This window comes from Gavialis gangeticus, unplaced genomic scaffold, assembly GCF_001723915.1.
Source record: "Gavialis gangeticus isolate Ggan-Ray unplaced genomic scaffold, GavGan_comp1, whole genome shotgun sequence".
Lineage (NCBI taxonomy): Eukaryota > Metazoa > Chordata > Crocodylia > Gavialidae > Gavialis > Gavialis gangeticus.
Genome location: NW_017728997.1, coordinates 11,064,011 through 11,082,544, shown reverse-complemented (window position 1 = coordinate 11,082,544; position 18,534 = coordinate 11,064,011). Strand labels below are relative to the sequence as shown.

Here is an 18,534-nt window from a genome sequence, read left to right as displayed (position 1 = left end):
ATAATTAGTTACCTGGGGCTGCAATCCAATTTGAAGTGATGACAAGAAAGTGATCCATGAAAAAGTAATAAGTTAAATCCAATTTCAGCCTTCCTCTAATTAAATGCACATGGAACTAATGACTCAAACCCTACCATTTCAGTGATAATGGTAATTAGCGAGGTGGGAGTCACTCTCTTTCTTCAACACCATAGGTGTAAACCACAAGGTAAAATGGCAGGAGCACTCTTAATTACATGTGTCATTTTGTCAGCAATTTGCACGTTTCTGACCAGTCAAGTAGCTTTCATTTGTTTTCTTCTTCCGTCGTGTTTATAACAAACTCCGAGCCCGACTCCGGCACGCAGTTAGCCCTGCGACCCCTCTCCAAACAATTTGGTTATAAATTGCTTTAAAAAAAAAAATCTGGTTATAAATTGCTTTAAAAAAAAAAGAAAAGGTCACTGGCAAACACTTAACGTACATGGGGGACCTGTTAAAAAGCTGCGCCCAGGGTGGCCTCTTTGCTATAGCAGGGGACTACAAACAAGAAACCGTAGTTTTTATACCACCCGCTCTGCAACTACCTCACTCCGGCCTAGATCCCTAGTAACACGTAGGTGTCTTAACTCCTACTGAAATCAATGGGAGTTTGCAAATCTGTGATCTTGGGCAGATGTCACTAAAAAAGCCCTATCTGTAGGTCTCGGGTTACCCGGATCTAAAACGACTGCTCGGTGCCCTGTGCTGCCAACTCTCAATGATATTCAGTGCTCTTCTAAAGGCCCCAGCTGCTGGAGGCATATACTCAGATGAGAATCACAGCTTTCACCTAGAAGAAAAACAAGTCCGTTTCTGGCCTCGCATTTGGTAGAAAAAGAAGGAAGATGTGAATACTAAAAGCTCAAAAAGCCAGACGGCAACAAAGGTCCCCTCCCCTCACTTTTATCATCTCAGGATTTTTAAGCCATTCATCCGATTTTCAGGGAGAACTGGCTCCAATTTTGGACTGCTAGGGGTCGGTGATCCTGAGCAGCTTGCACAGGCACTGTGGGCTGACTGATGCCCGGTTTTATGATTAGCAAATTGAGTTATAAAGCCCATTCCTAGAAACCAGCAAAGGCCAGCTTCAAAATAAATAAATAAAACGCAATATATAGAAAGTGAAAGATTCAAAAGCAAGGCACTGAAATGTTCACAAGGGAAGCCATCGAAACCGGAAAGGAGGAAATCCTAGCCCTCTTGAAGTCCTCATTGAAATTCCTATGGATTTTAATAGAATCCAATTCAGTCGTAGTACATACACGTACGTTTAAGAATAAAAAAAAATGCATTCCTTAAAAAAAAAAAAAAAAATCACTGCCCATTTATTCAGCTGCTGTATGACCTGCCATCAGCTACCTTTGTTTCTCCGTCTCTAGTTGAACACACCGCTGACACACACAAGTGTACGGCATGCAAATCCCTATGCCACCGCAGATTTTAGTTATGCCAACTGCTGCAAGAGAAACACCAGCAAGAAAGGATATCCTTTGCTTCACCCTTGGTTATTGGGCTGCTAGGCTAACAATTTCTAATTTCATTAAAGGAAAGTGCCATTAAAAACCGCAGTCACGTACAATTTCCAGCAACTGCTGATTTCTACATTTCTTTTTGATTTTTGCTCTTGTCCTCCTCTGCTCCTTATTATATTGAAAAGAGGCACCAAGATGACACAGCAGGTGGCAGCTAGACAGAAGTACAGCCTAATGCATGTTTTACATAACATCAGTGTGAAAGGATTAAGGCATTCCCACCCCTCCCAACCCCCAGCCCCCCAAACTTGGCCAAATTTTGACTGGAAACATTTATTTTCAACCGACCAACAAAAAGATCCAATTTTGGTAAATACCACTACTTTGTACCTCCCTTCGCATACTAAATCTATGGCATGCCATATACTGTTTAACCTGCACAACCACCACCAACGGATTACTTTCAAATGCAAGATCCAGCCAATGACTTTCTAAACCTGGTTCCAGCCAGTGTCCAATGGACAGTCGGTTCAATGCAACACACAACATTTACTTCTTTAAGAAAAATTATTGTTAGTGTTGCCAAAACACACATGCACTTCTTTCTTGGGAGAAAAATGTGTCTCTTGATTTGTTTCCAACCTGTGTATTCAAGCCAGTAGCTAAAAATGCTTAGAGAACGATAATGAATAAATTGCTCAGAGAATCGGCAATTAAAGCTCCAACTTTTGATCAATAAATCTATTAACGTAGGGATATATTTGTGTTAGTCAAGAAAAGTGTCTGACTTTTCAAGGTCTGAAAGCATACCTGAACTGCTAAAATGTTTGCTTTCAAATATTTCAAGGAATGCTGACATCTATGGCATGAGTTTGTCGATGCTTTAATCTTTTCCCATCCCTCATCTAATTTTTCTAGGTTTGACATTTTTTTTTAACGTTTTTTCCCCCCCAATTGCTGGTTAGTAAACCCAGTCCTTAACTTCCGATTTTCTCCCGTTTGTCTCATCTGCCTGCGAAACAGAAGGTCCCTGCCAAATGTAAAGCACGGCAGAGCGAGACAGGCTCAGACCGTGAGTCACAGTATATTTGGCGGTTTATTAAACCATCGGCAGCGCACATCTCTGCTTCTCTGTCAAAATTCGCATAGAGCGAATATCTAAAATTTGCTAAAGCAAGGTCTCTCCGACTGCCGTTATCAAGGTCAAGGAGCAGCCTCTTGCAAGGCATTCTGCTGGATCCCGTTTTCGTGGGGAAGCTATTCCAAGTATGGTGTCCCGATGAGATCAAAATGTGCTTAAATGGCGGTGAATAACCAGAAATATGAGAAATTATCCACAGCAAGGTGGTAACAAATTAGCCACGCAGCAATGTACTAGATTAATTTTCTACATCTGTTTGTGCCAGTCCAGTTTACATGACAAAGCCTGCCAGCCAGTATTAAATTAGAGAGCCCGGGACTGACAGAGATCTCGCTTAGCAATATTTTGCAGCCACCATAAATCGTACGTGTGCGAACGACACTCGGTATTCTGATCAAGTGGGCTTCGCCTCCCTGCCTGTCAGCTCATGAACTCAGAGGTGGGCAGAGCCACAAAGTGTCTTATTAGCAGAACCAACATTCGGGATTAACTTCCTCCCTTCCCCCCACATTTCGTGCAAACACCGCTCTGCACAACACGTGTTCAGGAGGTTTCCACCAGTGCCCTTGCAAGGTACCAAAAAAAAAAAAAAAGGCGAGCTCTGTAATTTCCACTGTATTCCTATTGCATGGGAGCTACGAAGTTTTAAGGGACAAAAAAAATAAAAAAATAAAAATCAAATCTATCTAGTAAGCACCAGAGCGACCCAAAGAAATTAAAGCGCACATCCATTTATTAAATGCCAGGACAACTTGCTTCGCCGCTTCAATAAAAAAGATTGGAAGATTTCTGGAACAAAAACCATCCAGACTGATTTTGTAAACTGTCAGCAACGATACCTCCTTTCAGAGCAATGTGATCAGACAGATTAGGGGTGCGTATATATTTTCCGCAACAATTTCTACCCGGCACTCTAGTATTTTCTTTTAATAATACGCTTGCATTTTGCCAATGCACTCAGGGTCTGTTATATTCAAGAGGACTTGCAGTATGTTTAAGACAGCGAAAGCTCCAGGAGTGAGGGGGAAAAAGAATGGGCAGTCATTTGAATCAGTGAGTGACAGGCCAGGCCAGCTCTCTGTATACATTAATAAATTAGAATTTTAATTGTGTCTCTGACTGCAGGAGCTGCTCCAGTACTTTAATATGTACCAACAATTGGCTATGTTATGGAATCTGCGATGTGGCCTTCACTGTTGACCTCTGCAACACAATTCCCAGTCTGACTACGGAAACTGTTTGGTTTGATCCTTTCAACTTATTTGAATCCTGACAAATAAGCTCACAGCTGAAAGGTCAACACAGTCATATTTCATCCTCTGGAGCTATTCTTAAGACATCTGCACAACAAAGCACTTCTTTTAGTACCTGACACTGGACCTAGCCGGCACAATCTCTCATTAAAAATGTCCCCAGTGGAAGAGTCTATTAAAAGGCATATGGAGCTGCTATGGATTTACCAAATAAAATATTTTTGGAAGTGTTAATGTAACAGTTTGGCTTGCGACACTCTACGCTCCCAATAAACCGCATGCCTGCCCAACGACAAAACAGTTCAGACTTTCCAAAAGAATAACAGTGCAGCTATAAGGAGGCAGGCGTTGTCCAGAAGACGGCACACCACGTCGGGAGCCAGGAACGCATGAGTCTGAATTTCACCTCTAAAACATATCCTTTCCTACAGTCTGGAAAGGGTCCCTTAAATCTGCCTGCCTCAGTTTCCCTCCCCAAAACTGCTGTTTACAGATCAGGCTTCCCCCTTCTGGGGATGGGATGGAGATCAATGTTTTCCAAATTCTCTGAGGATGAAATAGCTACATAACTGCTACAGGTGCTCTTGACTGGGCCATATTCTGCAATGCAGACCTAGTCCCGATTCACTGAAGTCCCTGAGAGCTTTGCTCAAACAAGGCTGTGGCCCATAAGCTTCACCTTCTCACAGACTTACGTGTTTCTGATTTGACCTCCAATGCTCTGCTCCACCCTTAAAGATCTAAAATCTACATTTTAGGGACTAAATAATCTGAAATACATGTCATCAGTGAAAGGCACAGGAGCAGTAATGCTGCCAGAGGGACAGGAGTGCAAATCAGACATTAGTTCAACAACTTTCCGGGTAATGATGACAAACAGAAAAGCACCAAAATAAATTTGGACCACAAAGGCAGAGCATCAGATAATAACAACAGTGAGAGAAGACCCCAACAACAGGACTCTGGTGTCACTGCACTTCAGCTACAACACTGACTTCTGGAAAGCTTGTTCCCAGAAATTAAGAAAAGGATGCTTTCTGAAGTCACTGGGGAAACTTCCTGAGAGTGTGACATAGTGCAGAATAGCTGTCCTCAGGGAAGTGGAAACACTAGCATGGTGAACATAATGGAAAAAACTTAGGTACCACAATCCCACCTTGGCACTACCTGGGTGACCTACCGGCTGTTTCTGATCTCTAGTTCCTATGATTTATTCATCTTGAACAGCAGAATATGCCCCCAAAACACGTTTGTGCGTGCATCTTACTTGGACCTGGTTGTACCCTCCTGAATTTGTAACAAGCTGTTAATATTTAGGTTTCCTTGAAGGGGCTACAAATATTTCATCCCTGAATACGTCCAGAGGCCAGCAGACAACGGCCGGGGGGCAGAAATCACACTGATGATATGCTGCCCTAATGACTGCATCACTACTGCCAAAGCAGATCAACAGTTTGGGTGAACACGGGGTGTAAACAGAACGGTTTTTGAGCACAACCACAACAGCAGCAAGGCAATAATGGAACAACGACCCATTCACTTTTACGATAAACCGCTCCACCCATCCTCAAATCAGGCTGTGCTTATGGGTGGGCTTTCTAAAACGCCTGGTGTGGGTTTCACTGCTCCAGCTGAAGTCAACAGGAGCCTTTGTATTAAAACTTCAGTCGGAGCAAATTAGGCCACAGCTGAGCATCTCTACAAATCTCACGGTAACTTCAATATTGCACTGCTCCGCAGCTTTGATTAACAACAGGTATATGCAGAGGCTCATGTGCACACATTCACTCTGCTTACCTGAAGGGCTGGTTGTTTGTCATTCCTCTTGGGAGACTTTAATCCACTAACTTGCTGCTGCTGCTGCTGCTGCTGCTGCTGCTGCTGCTGTAGTAAAAGCTGTCGTGCCACCTGAAGAGCCTGGAAGAAAATAAATGGGGAAAAAAAAGGGAGTTTGTACCATGCACAAACGTGGGAAGCTGCATGTGTGCTATTTGATCAGAACATCCCTTTGAACATCAGACCCGGTTCACCTCCTAGAAGAGTGCTCCCCAAAGAAATCCTGAGGCATGTTTGCACTCAGAGAAGAGTGGCTTCCATTAAAAAAAAAAGGAAACCCCCCCCCCCAAAAACTCAATTCTTACCCATAAGGATATGACACACCGCAGCCATTTCTCATTTTAATTACAGGGGAAATAGGACTGCAGGGTAACCAGGGGCAAACACTGATTTTGAAGGGGGGGACTAATGTGAGCTTATAGGGCTTTATGCAATGGGAATATGTCTCATCAGGCAATGAGTCCTTTTGCAAACTGGGGCAGTCTTCGTGCCCTTTTTCTCCAACCAGGCAAAGTGGTCTAGAGCCGACCAGGGTAGTCAAATGGGAGTTTCTCTTTGAGGAAGGCTGTTACAGTGTGGGCTGTCTGCTGCAACAGCAGAGCAGCCAGAGGCAGTGGCATCCAGCAAGTGGAAGACAATGCAAGATCTTGAGCTGCGCAGGTCCAGTACGGAGCACATGAAAATCATTACTGGTCACTAGTGGTGCATGCAAGCAAGGGGTGAGGGAAAACAACAGCTGGGAGAGGATATTCTGCATCCCACACCCCAAAGACTGACTCTGACAGAGAGCTCAAGGGCCGACTGCAAAGGGACGAGAGAAAAAAGCAACACCTCCAAGACGGGACTTGCAGGTGAGGCACGATGCCTGGGGTAAGCATCAGAGGCAGGTCGAGGGCTGGAAGAGTATGAGGAAGTGCACACCTGATGCCACGCAATGGGCTTTGGGTCCACGGACCAGGCAAGGTGGGGGCAAGGATGGGAAGGAGAGAGAGAAGTGGGAAAAGCAAAGGGGCATGCGCCCCTCCTGTCAAGCTCACGGGCAAGAAGCTCGGTTCCTTCGCCAGCACGTCAGGCCCAACGCCGGAGCAGCGTGGAGACGGCCCGTGTGCCAGAAGCTGGGAAACAAAGCCCGTCTGCGGAGGCATTTGGACGCTGAGATGCCTGGCACCGTGGCTGGGACTCTAGCCTGCTGTCGCACTGAAGGATTCACCATCGCTGGACTCCGGGTTTCCTCGTCTCCTTGGAGACGTTCAGTACATGTGTAGGTGTAAAAAAGTGGGAAGACTGAAGACTTCATTAATGTAAAACAAGAAAAATAGTCCCTTTGCAAGATGCCTACACGGAAGGAGGGAGAGAGGCTGCCACGCTCCTCCCGCAGATGCTCCCTGAGCTAATTAATTAATACATATTCAATTAAGGAGTTAAATTCGTTTAGGGGCTTCGCCGTTTCTCTTGAGCAGGAGTAGTTTCTGCTAAGTGTCAAGTGCTAAGCGCGCCGCACGGCACCAGGCAGGGATGGGACTCTGTGCCCAGTTCTGCGGGGCAGGTGAAGGGGCTAGGTGATTTTGGTGGGTGGTAAGGACCCCTCGCAGCTCTCGGGACAGTTCCTCAAATGCAGCAAGATCGTTTCCTTTTATTTCTGAACGCAGACACTCGGGAGAAGCACGAAGGGGGGCCCCGACAGCCTCCACGACTGGCCAGCAGGGAGTGAGGGAATCCCTTGGTGGCATACAGCCAGCATAGTCTGCTTTCACAACTTCTCTTCCTGGCCTCTGGCTGCGAGGAAGGGGACGCTGGCTACACTACAGCGATCACCGTCTCATCTGCCAGCTGCTCGGCATCGCTCTGAACCGTGCAGCAGCACCCGAGCAGTTCGAGCTCTTCTCCCCTCCTTGCCCCTCTTCTTCACGTCAGTGGGAAAAGGAGGCGCCCGGGGATTCACCGAGCCCGCAGAACTGGGCGCTGGGCCGAGAGCGTCACGAAGCGCTTGCCAAACTGCTTGCTTGCCATTGCATTAGGACCGAGCGGGCCAATCGCTTTGGCAAGCGTGCCACAAATTAGCACTGCACCCTCCCCCAGTGCCACTCCAATACCTTTCCTCTGCCCGCTTTGCTGCTTGGCTGCCTGCTCCCTGACTGATCTGATGCTCTGCTTTCTGCTCCCTGCACCGTCAAGTTACTGTGCTGCCTGATCTGCCACGCGTCACAAGAGGCTACTTGTGGCCCCTTGTGGCACCCATGTTGCAGGCAGACCACCTCTCTTTTAGAAAGTGCTACACCGGGGCGGGCAATTATTTCGGGTGGAGGGCCACTTACTGAGCTTTGGCAAGCCATCGAGGGCCGCGTGACAGGCAGCCAGGGAGAGAGAAATATTCATTTTCTAAATTTTTTTAGGGGTCCTGCGGGCCAGATAGGCCGCATTTTGCCCTCCCCGGTGCTACACCCTGCCTCCTCTCACCTAGACTGCACCGCCGTCAGTGCATGATTTAATAACAAATCTCCACTCGCTCAGAAAGATTTTAAATTCAGCTGCGACTTCCACCAGAGACGAAACCAGATTTTAAATACGGGGGGGGGAAGCGTAGCCAGAGCTCCACGCACATCTAAAAAATGCCACGCGGCTGCGCGTGCACATCAGAGGCCGGCGATCCTTAAAGGGGGCAAAAAATGCGAGACGGTGTCGACCACGCACACACGAATCAGATCATCTGTGCAATTTTGCATGCGTACGTGCGAGGGCTCCTCCAGTAGTTCACCTACAAGATGAAAAGATTCTGCTGGCCACCAATTAATAAAACACGAGGATGGCTGAGAGACCTTTGGGTGGAGGGTGATGTGTGCGGTAAAGACAATATGTTATTTGTATTGTATTATCCTATTCAGTTGCTCAAAGTGCCTTCAAAGGTGAAACAGGAGCAGCTGAAAGATTCCTTCAAGGCTTAAGGAGATTGGCAAAGAATACTCACCTACTTAACTAGGGTGTTGTGTGGCTTATTTAATTAATGAATACTTGTAAAGCACTCCGAGTTTCTCAGACAAGAAGCGCCATACAGTACAAGCGCAACATGTTATTATATATTATTAAGACTGGCTCTGCAGAAGAATAATTCCAGATAAATGTGCAATCAAATGATCATTTTAGTTCCCCGTAATTAGATTCAATAGGCCAAAAAAACAAAAAAAAAAAAACCCCAAAAAAACACGGGAGCCTTGCTTTAATCATATATCAAACAATCAGCACATCCCTAACCTTTCAAGCTACAGCCTTTCTGAATAAAACATCATCAACTTATAGATATTATTCCAAAAAGAACCAGCCACCATATGTGTTGTCTCTTTGAAATACAGTTGCTATAGCAGGCCCTGCATGCATTTCATGTGATATGATCATATTCTATCCGTTCTGGCAGCTGAGAGGTTGCACAACGAAAACTGGCTGCCAGAAATTTTTGAAGATTCCCAGAACAACTAGCTGTGCAAGACATGCCTGGTTTCTACTTGAGCTGGCCGTGAAACTCGGTTGCAGCCAGACTGGGTGATGGCTGTGATCGTGAAGCCTTAAAGCTGCTCCCTCCAAGTGGAAGAGTCCTGCCCTGCAGCTGGATTTCCCTGGCCAAGCCCAGCACTCGGACAAATGATGGGTCAGGCGGAGCATTGAGGGAATTGGGCAGGAGCAAGCCTCTTTCTGTCCCCTAGTGCCATGCCTGAGCAAGGACATGGCCACTACCTTCCTCAGCAGGCTCCCCCCAAATCCCTTGCGATTGCTGGGATGAGGGCAGAATCGAACCGCTGCCTGCCCACTTTGCAGCAAGTGGCAAGAGCCCCGGAGCCCCTGCACCCAGAACGGGTGGTGTTTGGGGTTGGGGGTTGGTGTGACACCGCAAGGAGAAGTCCCAAAACCTGGTGGGAGGCGGGGGCAGGACGGCTGAGTGGGCAGGAGGAGCAGTAAAAGGACAGGGAGCACGAACCTGCGCGTCAGGGACAGCACCAAACAGCATGTCCCCATCTCTGCTCCTCCGTGCTTTGCCTCCTCAGCAGAGATAGCATTTTATGATAAGAGAAGTGAAAGACCAGATGATGCTGGATCTAAAAGGCAGAGCTCTGCTCGGAGCAGCAACCCGGGGACAGCGCTCCCTGCCAGCCTGCCCCGAGTAGCTCCTCCGTCTCTAGCAATAAAGCCAGGCGAGTCATTCTGAGTCACGCAGCCTGCCTTGATTTTCTTGTCAAACCCTCCCTCCATCAAGCCTGCCCGTCTCTGTCATTTCCGAGTCTCATCGACAGTCATCGCACATGTGGGGCAGGGAGAGAGGAGCGTGGAGAAGAAAGAGGTGGCGGTTTGGGGAGGGACGCGCTGGCCTTCTTTCTTCGCTCCCACAGAACCCATTTCCAGTCCGTTTGGCGCGCCTTTGGGAAATTAATCTGCAGATCTCAATCCAACCCCGGTGGACAGCCACCATCCTAACACCCACACTCCTCCTTTAATGCAAGCCGACAAGAGAGACCCAGGACGGAGCCAGCTCGGAAACCGTATCGCTGCCCTGCCTCAGACGCAGCAACCACGCCGAGGCAGGACTGGGACTTGCAGGCCAGCTTGGGAAGGCGGCTGCGCGAGGGTTTCCTGAGAAATTAATCTGACAGCGAATTGAGTCTCTCAGCCCCGAGATCCACAAGCAGGACTGCATGTTAATAAAGCCTCCCATAGGAGCTGGCAGCACTTTCTATTTGTGAATTTGGCTCTGGTGAAAGGTGGCAGTCTGTCAGACACGGAGACTGAAGCCAGCCATTGCACACTTACAACATACAAAGCATCTGTGGGAGCTTCTCTGTGCTGGTCTCATCTGCCTTGCCCTTGAGCACGGTGCAAGAGAGCGGTGCTTTAGAGTATTTAACCTGTTCGATGCTTGCTCCTGCCAAGCCCAAAAGCATGGCTCCAGCTACGCTTTACCACTAAAGCATGATAACAGCGTTAATGAGGTGGTTGCCTCTTCTCCATCCCACTCTTTTCGAGAAAGCAGAGTTATATTGCCCAACTGTCCAGCAGTGCAGATGCCCTTTTGCAAGCGTGCACTTGCTGATGAGTGTGTCCAAGTCAAGGTTTGCTCATGAACCCGGGAGAGTGAGGAGGTATGTGACTCACACACAAGCATTTACACAAGCTGAGGACCTCTAAAGCCATTGCACTGACATTTTAGATTGGGGTTTCAGTTGCGCAGTACTTCTTGCCGTTCATTTTTGTACCGCGGAAGTGCACAGAAGGCCAGTTATGAACCAGCACGCTTTTATTTAAATGTACCAAGAAAACCCAGCCTGTGACACCAAGAGCTTACAAGTAGCCCCCAAAACACGGGGCTTTTTTTCTTCCATAGGAACAGAAATGCCACGATTTTGTATGCCCAAGACCTTGCCATCCAAACCTGACAAAATGCAGAAATCTGAGGCAGGAGAGCACACCAGTTAAATACAGTCACAATTTTATAAACAGAAACAATTTGTGGTCACAATCAACACGGGACATACTTGAAATGACGAATAAAATGAAAGGCTTTATGACTCATTACCAACTGAGGGACTATCTTGATCCTGTTTCATGATCTCTAAAGCACAAGAGAAACTACAGCTTATCTACTTTTCTGATATTTTCCTGTTGTCCATTTAGAAAATAGTCAACAAGGGAGATTTGACTTGCACAAAACAGAGTTGGAAAAAGGAAATAAAACCAAAAAGCCCCATATTTTAGGGACATTCCAGAAACAAGGACTGACTAGGGTCCAAGTTTTAGGGCCTCTGAAACCACCAACAATTTTCCCATGGACTCCAGCCGGAGGCTGAAACAGCATCGGGCATCCAAAGATCCCGGGGCTCCCACTGAAAGGCAACCACCAACAGGACAGCCATTTCACACTTCCCAATTTTGCACTATGAGAGCAACATATCCATCCGAAACGACGGGTACAATTAACTTCAAGACAGACAGAGAGCAATTTTACTCAGCTGTATTTTTTATTTATTTTTTGCTCAAAAATTCCTGTTAGGGCTGGAGCTTAAGTTACTGTTGTAACTTCACATTTTCACTGCAGGGACCTCAATCTTTTAATCCCTACAATCATTTTAGAGGTATAAAAAGCAAGACTGTGGGGCAAAAGTCTGCTCTCAGGATAAAACTGTAGTAACCGCAAGAAGTACAAGCTACTGGTCTGGGAAGGGGATTGGAGGGTGAGAAGTATACTGGGAAAAGAGGGGTACCATTTTTTTTAATAGAAGCGCTGTTTAAATGTCAAATACCTGATTTCTAGGAAAACAATGTCGGAAAAACATCAACAGTGTCCAGCTGATGGAGGCACCTGCTAGATGTCTCTCCAATGAAGCCAATATAGCTCGGCAGTGACTTTCAAACTGGTTTTCTGTGAGGGCCTATTTTTTTCAAAGCAAATGAACCCAAGCTCCTCTTTTCATGGAGTAGGGCCAATATTCATATCAATAAGCTGTTAATGAAACAGGAGCCTACTGTACCTGTAACAGCATAGTTATAAGGACCCAGCCCAACCACACTTTCATGAGAGGCAGCAACTGGCATCAGTGTACCGACAGGCCGGATAGCCTAGGGATTTAAGCATTCAAGTCCTGTATTCCCCAATTTTCTGCTTGAGCCCATCCTCTCGTCTCCCCTGCCTTGCCAAAAGAGCCCCAGAGCAGCCACATACTATCTTCTCCTCCTCCCCACCACTGGCAGCTCCGTGCACCCTGGGCATCGGCTCGGAGATCAACGACAGCAAACGACAAGGAGACTCTTGCACGCTCCACGCAAACACCAGACATGCCCAGCGAGCAAAATGAGCCACCGTCAAGGAAAAAACACTGCGGTGCCCCTGAAAGATGCAGGAGAAGGAGGCCCTCATGCTAGAAGTCATGCACAAGGAATCCAAGAAAATCCCCATTTTCTGACCCTCGAGAGCCTAAAGAAAGTTTCAGGACACAAGCCGCCAACCAGAATGCCCCTTATTCCCAAGGTTGTACGCCAGTCCCTATACACGACACCATTCAGCACTCGTTATCTTGCCTGTCAATAATTTCTAGAAGAACTAGAGCATCACACAGCAGAGGGTCGATGCTGGAGCCCAGCCCTGCTGCAGCTGTCCCCGATGTCTGCGGGACCCGGGCAGCACGGGGAACACAACGGGGAGCGAGGCAGTCTGCAGAAGAAGTGCAAAGCTGGTGCACGGGTAATGCTTTTCCTCTGGTAGTGGAAGTAAAGAGAACCCACGAGACGGGAAAGAAATGAAAGCAAGAGGAGGACTCCAATGCAGAAGATGCAAACGAGAAGCAGACGCCTGTCCAGCACCTATGACCAACTCGTGCAATCCCTCCATCACCCCGACCTAGCAGGAAAACGTATCAGGTGCCTCCTCTCTACCTTTTCTCTTCTCTTTCTGTCTTTCCCATCCCTCAGCTCTTGATCTTTTCTTCCCTTACTTCCTCCACAGATTACCTCTACTCTTCATCACCTCCCCATGTCTTCCTTCCAGGCTCAAGAGAAACGGGGAGATTTCTGGTAGTGGGAGTCTCCCAGCTCCATCCCTACACTCAGCTCTTCACCTGCCCCCAATCTCACTACATCCCTTTGGTGCACTGATTTCCCTTGATAGGTGGGTTTTACCAAGGGGATGGATACTGGTTAGCTAGGTACAGCGGGGCTGTGCTGGTAAAAAGAGGCTTTGATGAAATTCAACACTTCAATGGCGAGTGGCTGGCCTGTAGGCCCTGCTTAGGCTTGAGGCTGGAGACCCAAGTGCCTACTAAGCAATTCCCTAGCTGGACATACCATATAGAAACAGCTCTGCACACCTAAAATACTCCCTAGATCAGTGTAGTTCAATGGAGAGGGAAGGTAACAAACGCCTTACCTGTAGTCAACAGGACAGTGAACACGTTTTAAATCTACGTTCCAAAAACATAGGGGCAGGGGGCTGGACTTGATGATCTTCCAAGGTCCCTTCCAGCCCTAATGTCTATAAAATCTATGAAAAACATTATGGGGCAAAAATGGCCTTCAGAGGTTCATGGAATAAACTCCCCTTGGATTTTCAACAAGACAACCATGTTGCTATGCCTCACTGTTCACAATGAATACCAGTACAGCTCAATATAGTCAGCAATCAGGAAAAAGTGAGGAGCAACGCAGGTGACTTGCAATTTTTTAGGTTAGATATGACTTGTAAAGCCCATACGGACCTCCAAGGGACCAAAGATAACTGAGAGGAAAGAGAAATGGCAATTAAATCCAGGTACTATTAGAAAGCACATTTAAACTGCTTGCACAATTAACTCCAGGTACATTAAAATCGCTTGCACATATTACTAGGTATAAATTAAATTTGATGCAAAGCACACGTGGCCATCACTGGGCACACCTTTGCCGCACACTTCAGAGAGGGACCAAGCAGGTACACAAAAAACGGGCTGGAAAATCATACTGCAAATCAAAAAGACACTGCGGCAATCTAACAGGCATACTAACTTGCAAGAGTATGCTCACTTCTAAAAATCTTATTTTAAATAGGGAATGGTAAAGGCATACGTGACAAAAATGATTAGAAGCCTAGGAAGGTCTGAGGAGAGATTGATAAGTCTGGGACTGTTTAGTTTAGAGAGAGATGAGTAAAAGGGGATCTGATAAAAGTATACAAATCATGGCTATTTCTCATAATACAAGAGAAAGGAGACATTCAATGAAGCTGGACAGCAACAAATTTAAAACAGATGAAGAAGGTTCTTCCTTTTTTTAAAAAAACCCAAAAATGGAGCTCTAGATAATTATCCTCTGGAACTGCCTGTCACAAGGTATCACAGATGCCAAGAGTAAAGGAGGATTCAAAACAGGGGAAGACATTTGCTAATGATAATAAGAAGAGTCATATCTACCTCAGAAAAGGTTTTTTTTAAAAAACACAAAGCGAAGGTAAAAAGCCTCAGGTTTCAAAGCCTAAGTGAATCTCTAACTATTGTAAGTTGGGGCAAAACTTCATTGATGAGCAGGTTATTCTAGAGCCTTTCACTCTTGGAGTTGCTTGCATCTTCTAGTCAACCATTTAGAAGGGCAGTGGCTTGGGCACGGGTACCTGGCTTGGGCATGGGTTACAGGTCCCACCTGGTATGACAACCCCAGCATTTCCATTCCTTTAACTCTTCCTTGTGGTAGTTGACACCTCCATGCTCCATGACCCGGGCCCAGGACCTGGGTGTTGTCTTAGACTCTCCCCATCGCTCAAGAGCCATGAATCCAGGCGGGTGTGAATCCTGCTCTAGCGTGTCTCCAGTATCTGGCCTACACATCAAAAACTCATTGTCTCCATCCCGACGACTGCCCCTCCCTTCTCTCTGCCACCCTCAAACCTCCCCCCTTCTCTCCTCCGAGTCATCCAACGTTTCCCTGACCTATCACTCTGACCGTACGACTCTTTACCGCAGCAAAAAATCACACTTCTGGTCCTTACCACCTTTTAGGCTGCCAGCATCTCTCTGCTTCTCTTCCCTTGAGTTGTGTCACACCTCCTTCCTCCTCCACCAAATCTACAATGCCAAGCTTCAATGCCCACTTGGCCACTTCTCCCACGGCGTCCTTCCAAAGCAGCGCCTTATTTACCCTCAAACCACCTCCCGTACGCTCATCCCCCAATTCTGCCCTCTGATCCTCTACTGACATCAGCGTCTATATGTACGTGCAACTTTAAAAAGCCAGACCTTTTGGTTATTGGGGTCTGTCTGGTGAATGTAAATCGGGACCTGGTTGAAAAGAATGACCCTTACACATCAGAAAGCACATCTGAGGTCCAGTCCGAAGTTGCTTAGTATATTATAGAAGCGGGGGGCTCAGAAACATGCTGGAGCCGACACGCGAGTCGAAGAGACAAAGAGAGATTCGGAAAGCTGGCCCGTCTATTAAATGTATACCTACCTGCCCACGGGGAAACAAAGTGCGTCTCAGTTCCCTTTCATGCATATGGCAGTCTTAACTTGCTCCTTTTAATCTAGTAAAAGCAGGTAAAACATGCAACCTGCTTCCCAGAGAGCAAGCAAAACCCCAATTTATTTCCTGACAGTCATTCAGTTCATAGGATGGTTGTTGTTTTTTCCAGAGTTCGCCCCGTGCTGCACTCAGCATTACTACAAGGACTGTGTTGAAGGAGGGTGTCTACAAGGGGCTGCACCCCGCCACATGCTGTAAAAGTGGTTGGAGCAGCGCCGTAACAAAACGAGCAGGATTTGGCTCCCAACTCAGCATCTTTCTGGATCGATTGCAAGTGCTTCTGCTTGACTCGGCCACCTGGGCCACGACGCAATAAAAGGACCCTGGAGATGCAGCAGTAGCAACGACTACGCAATAAGCCCAGCAAATCCGAATGGCTGCAAAGAACAAACTTTGGACACGCTCCACTACGGGAAGAATATTAAAAGCCACTGCTTTTAATATTGTTTACACCTCCCCCCCACAGTGGTAAACCTGTCTGGAGGTACAAGCACGAAGGGTTAACCGACCGAGATGGGGGGGGTGGGGGGGCGGAAATATGACACACACAATTTCCTTTTATCATAAAACAATGCGTTTATTATTTTCTGTATATCTGTAAAAGGGCATGGCCTTCTGAGTGGAAAACAAAACACAGCCTGGTCACATGTTTATTTGCTTCAGCTACTCCCTTTCCCTTCTGATAAATAATCAAACATGCCATCCAGAAAAAACAAAACCAGCGAGCTGGGAAATTTGATGGTCATCAAATAGACTAAGATACCAAGAAAAGCAGCCCACTGTTCCCACAGTGAGCTTTCTGCCCCACACCTACACTAACATCTGAGTAAATAACTTCAGTCACTCTTTCCATTTTCCCCATGCAATTACTCCTACTGTTAAACAAATTGTCCTTAAGGCAGTTGCAAACACCATTTTTTTTTTCCCTCCCTGCAAAGTAGAACAACTTCTGAACATTAAAAAAGCCAGCCTCGCAATATATTTTTAAAATATGTTTGTTGTACTTGCGGTTTGGCTGAATTCGCAGCTTGATTTCTCCCTTGCTCTCTTCTTCTAAGAAGACGGGCTTTTACAGTCAAAATTTTTAAAGTGTATTAGGACCTCACAGAGCTAGAAAGCCTCAGTGAGGATGGGTTTTCTCCATAGGGCAGGCTAGATATTTTCCATTTCCTCATATGTTTTAGAGCCAGTACATGAATGCCACGATCACATTAAAAAAACAAACAAACAAACAAACAAACAAAAAACCCCCCCAAAAAACTTACCGATTTATTTTGTCGGACTTTCGAGGGGGAGAAATAGCAAAGAAATATTGAATAGTTTATTAAGTCAGTCACTTGAACAGCATGGATAAAACCAGCATACATGGTGCAACACATCGTACACAGCGAACCAATGGTCTCTTTGAAAACAGGCTGAGGATCACAGCGCCCCTCATCATTAACAATGAACAGCCGGAGAGAAAGCCCCTCGCATGAAAGTTAACAACCATCACCAAAAGTGAGCGTGCCTTCCCTTGCCTTTTGTAGCACCACCGCTCTAAACAATAGTAATATGAATGAGATAATAGCCATGCTTGTTTCAGCAGCCTGGTTTTTATTAGCACGAAATTGGTACAAATATTAACGAGCCGGGTTCACAAACGGTGGCGGTCACGAGGCAAATTATTTGGGGGAAACCACACCAAACCCAACAACGACAACAACAAGATGCTTTCTCCAGACACGGACTCAAAGCCCCCCTCCCTCGTTTTGCAAAGAACAAATGCTGCATTTCCTTCCCCACCCCACCTCCAACTTATGAAAGTGATAGGAAAGCACACAAGACACCACGAGCGCACGCAGGCTAAGCTCCCAGAAGGGCACAACTGTTTACACCCCGGAGATGCTGGCAAGAGAGAGGAGGCAGAACCAGGAAAAAGTCTTTAAAAATCGGAGCAGGGGAGTTCGGGGGGAAGGGAGGGAGAGGGAGACCCTCTGATGCCCCCCCCCAGGCAGTAAACACACTGAACCATCTTATTTTTGCTCTAAAGACCCAGGCAAGGAAAAACGTCCCTACATTGCAAGAATACCTCCGCGGAGGAAGAGAGCAAGTTAAAAGTTCAATCCCAGCTGCATGTGCCTTTCCTCTGCACGCTTACAGAGAAAGCGAAGAGTTGAACCGAGTGAGCTCTTACTGTCTGCCTTTAGATTTCCGTCTTCTCGCTGGAGATGTGCTCTGGCTGTTTCTGTGAAGCGGGGGTTGAAGAATGGTAAAAAGATGTTTGAATAAACAGGAAGTGCTGTGCAGCTGAAGCACACACTGAAGGGAAAACACACTGGAGCAGTGCCCTTTGTAGGCAACAACGGGAGGCTTGCCTCCACAGTAGCAACGTCTGCTTTTATTAAACGACAAAGAAACCACAAAAATTCCTTAAGTAATTCTTCACTTCCAAAACTTGAGGCAGCAGTTGGGGCTTGCAGGTAATTTCAGAGTTGGAGTTTCACACCATCCAAAAAAATAAAAATAAAATAAAAAGCTATTAATTCGGCGTTATTGAAAGCTCCCCGTCCACAGGCAGGAACATACCGAACTAATTATGCCCCTAACGAGGCCCAACAGCAGCAAAAAAAATAAAAATAAAATAAAATTTAAAAAAAGTCTCATTTATGCAGCTAGGCAAATTCATATTTCAGGCAAGTTGGACTTCCCTGCTCTCTGCAGTGCCATACGTTTCCCTCTCGCAGCCTTGGCCAGACTTCCTGGCTATTTTTCAAGCTGCCCCGAATTGTTCAAAGACCCCCCCCAC

The 18,534-nt window shown here is 46.6% G+C and overlaps 1 protein-coding gene across 11 annotated transcripts in view; it reads right to left on the bottom strand.

Moving 5' to 3' along the window:
* Positions 1-18,534, bottom strand: part of FOXP1 (forkhead box P1) — a 540,709-nt gene that overhangs the window by 146,284 nt on the left and 375,891 nt on the right. For 8 of the 11 annotated variants that reach the window (XM_019504753.1, XM_019504749.1, XM_019504755.1 and 5 more), the window contains one exon: positions 5,685-5,804. In XM_019504753.1, coding sequence (XP_019360298.1) covers positions 5,685-5,804 — 120 coding nt within the window. Of the gene's footprint in view, positions 1-5,684; positions 5,805-17,817; positions 18,518-18,534 lie in introns of those variants that run through there. The other 3 variants (XM_019504758.1, XM_019504759.1, XM_019504760.1) reach the window with 3 other exon arrangements.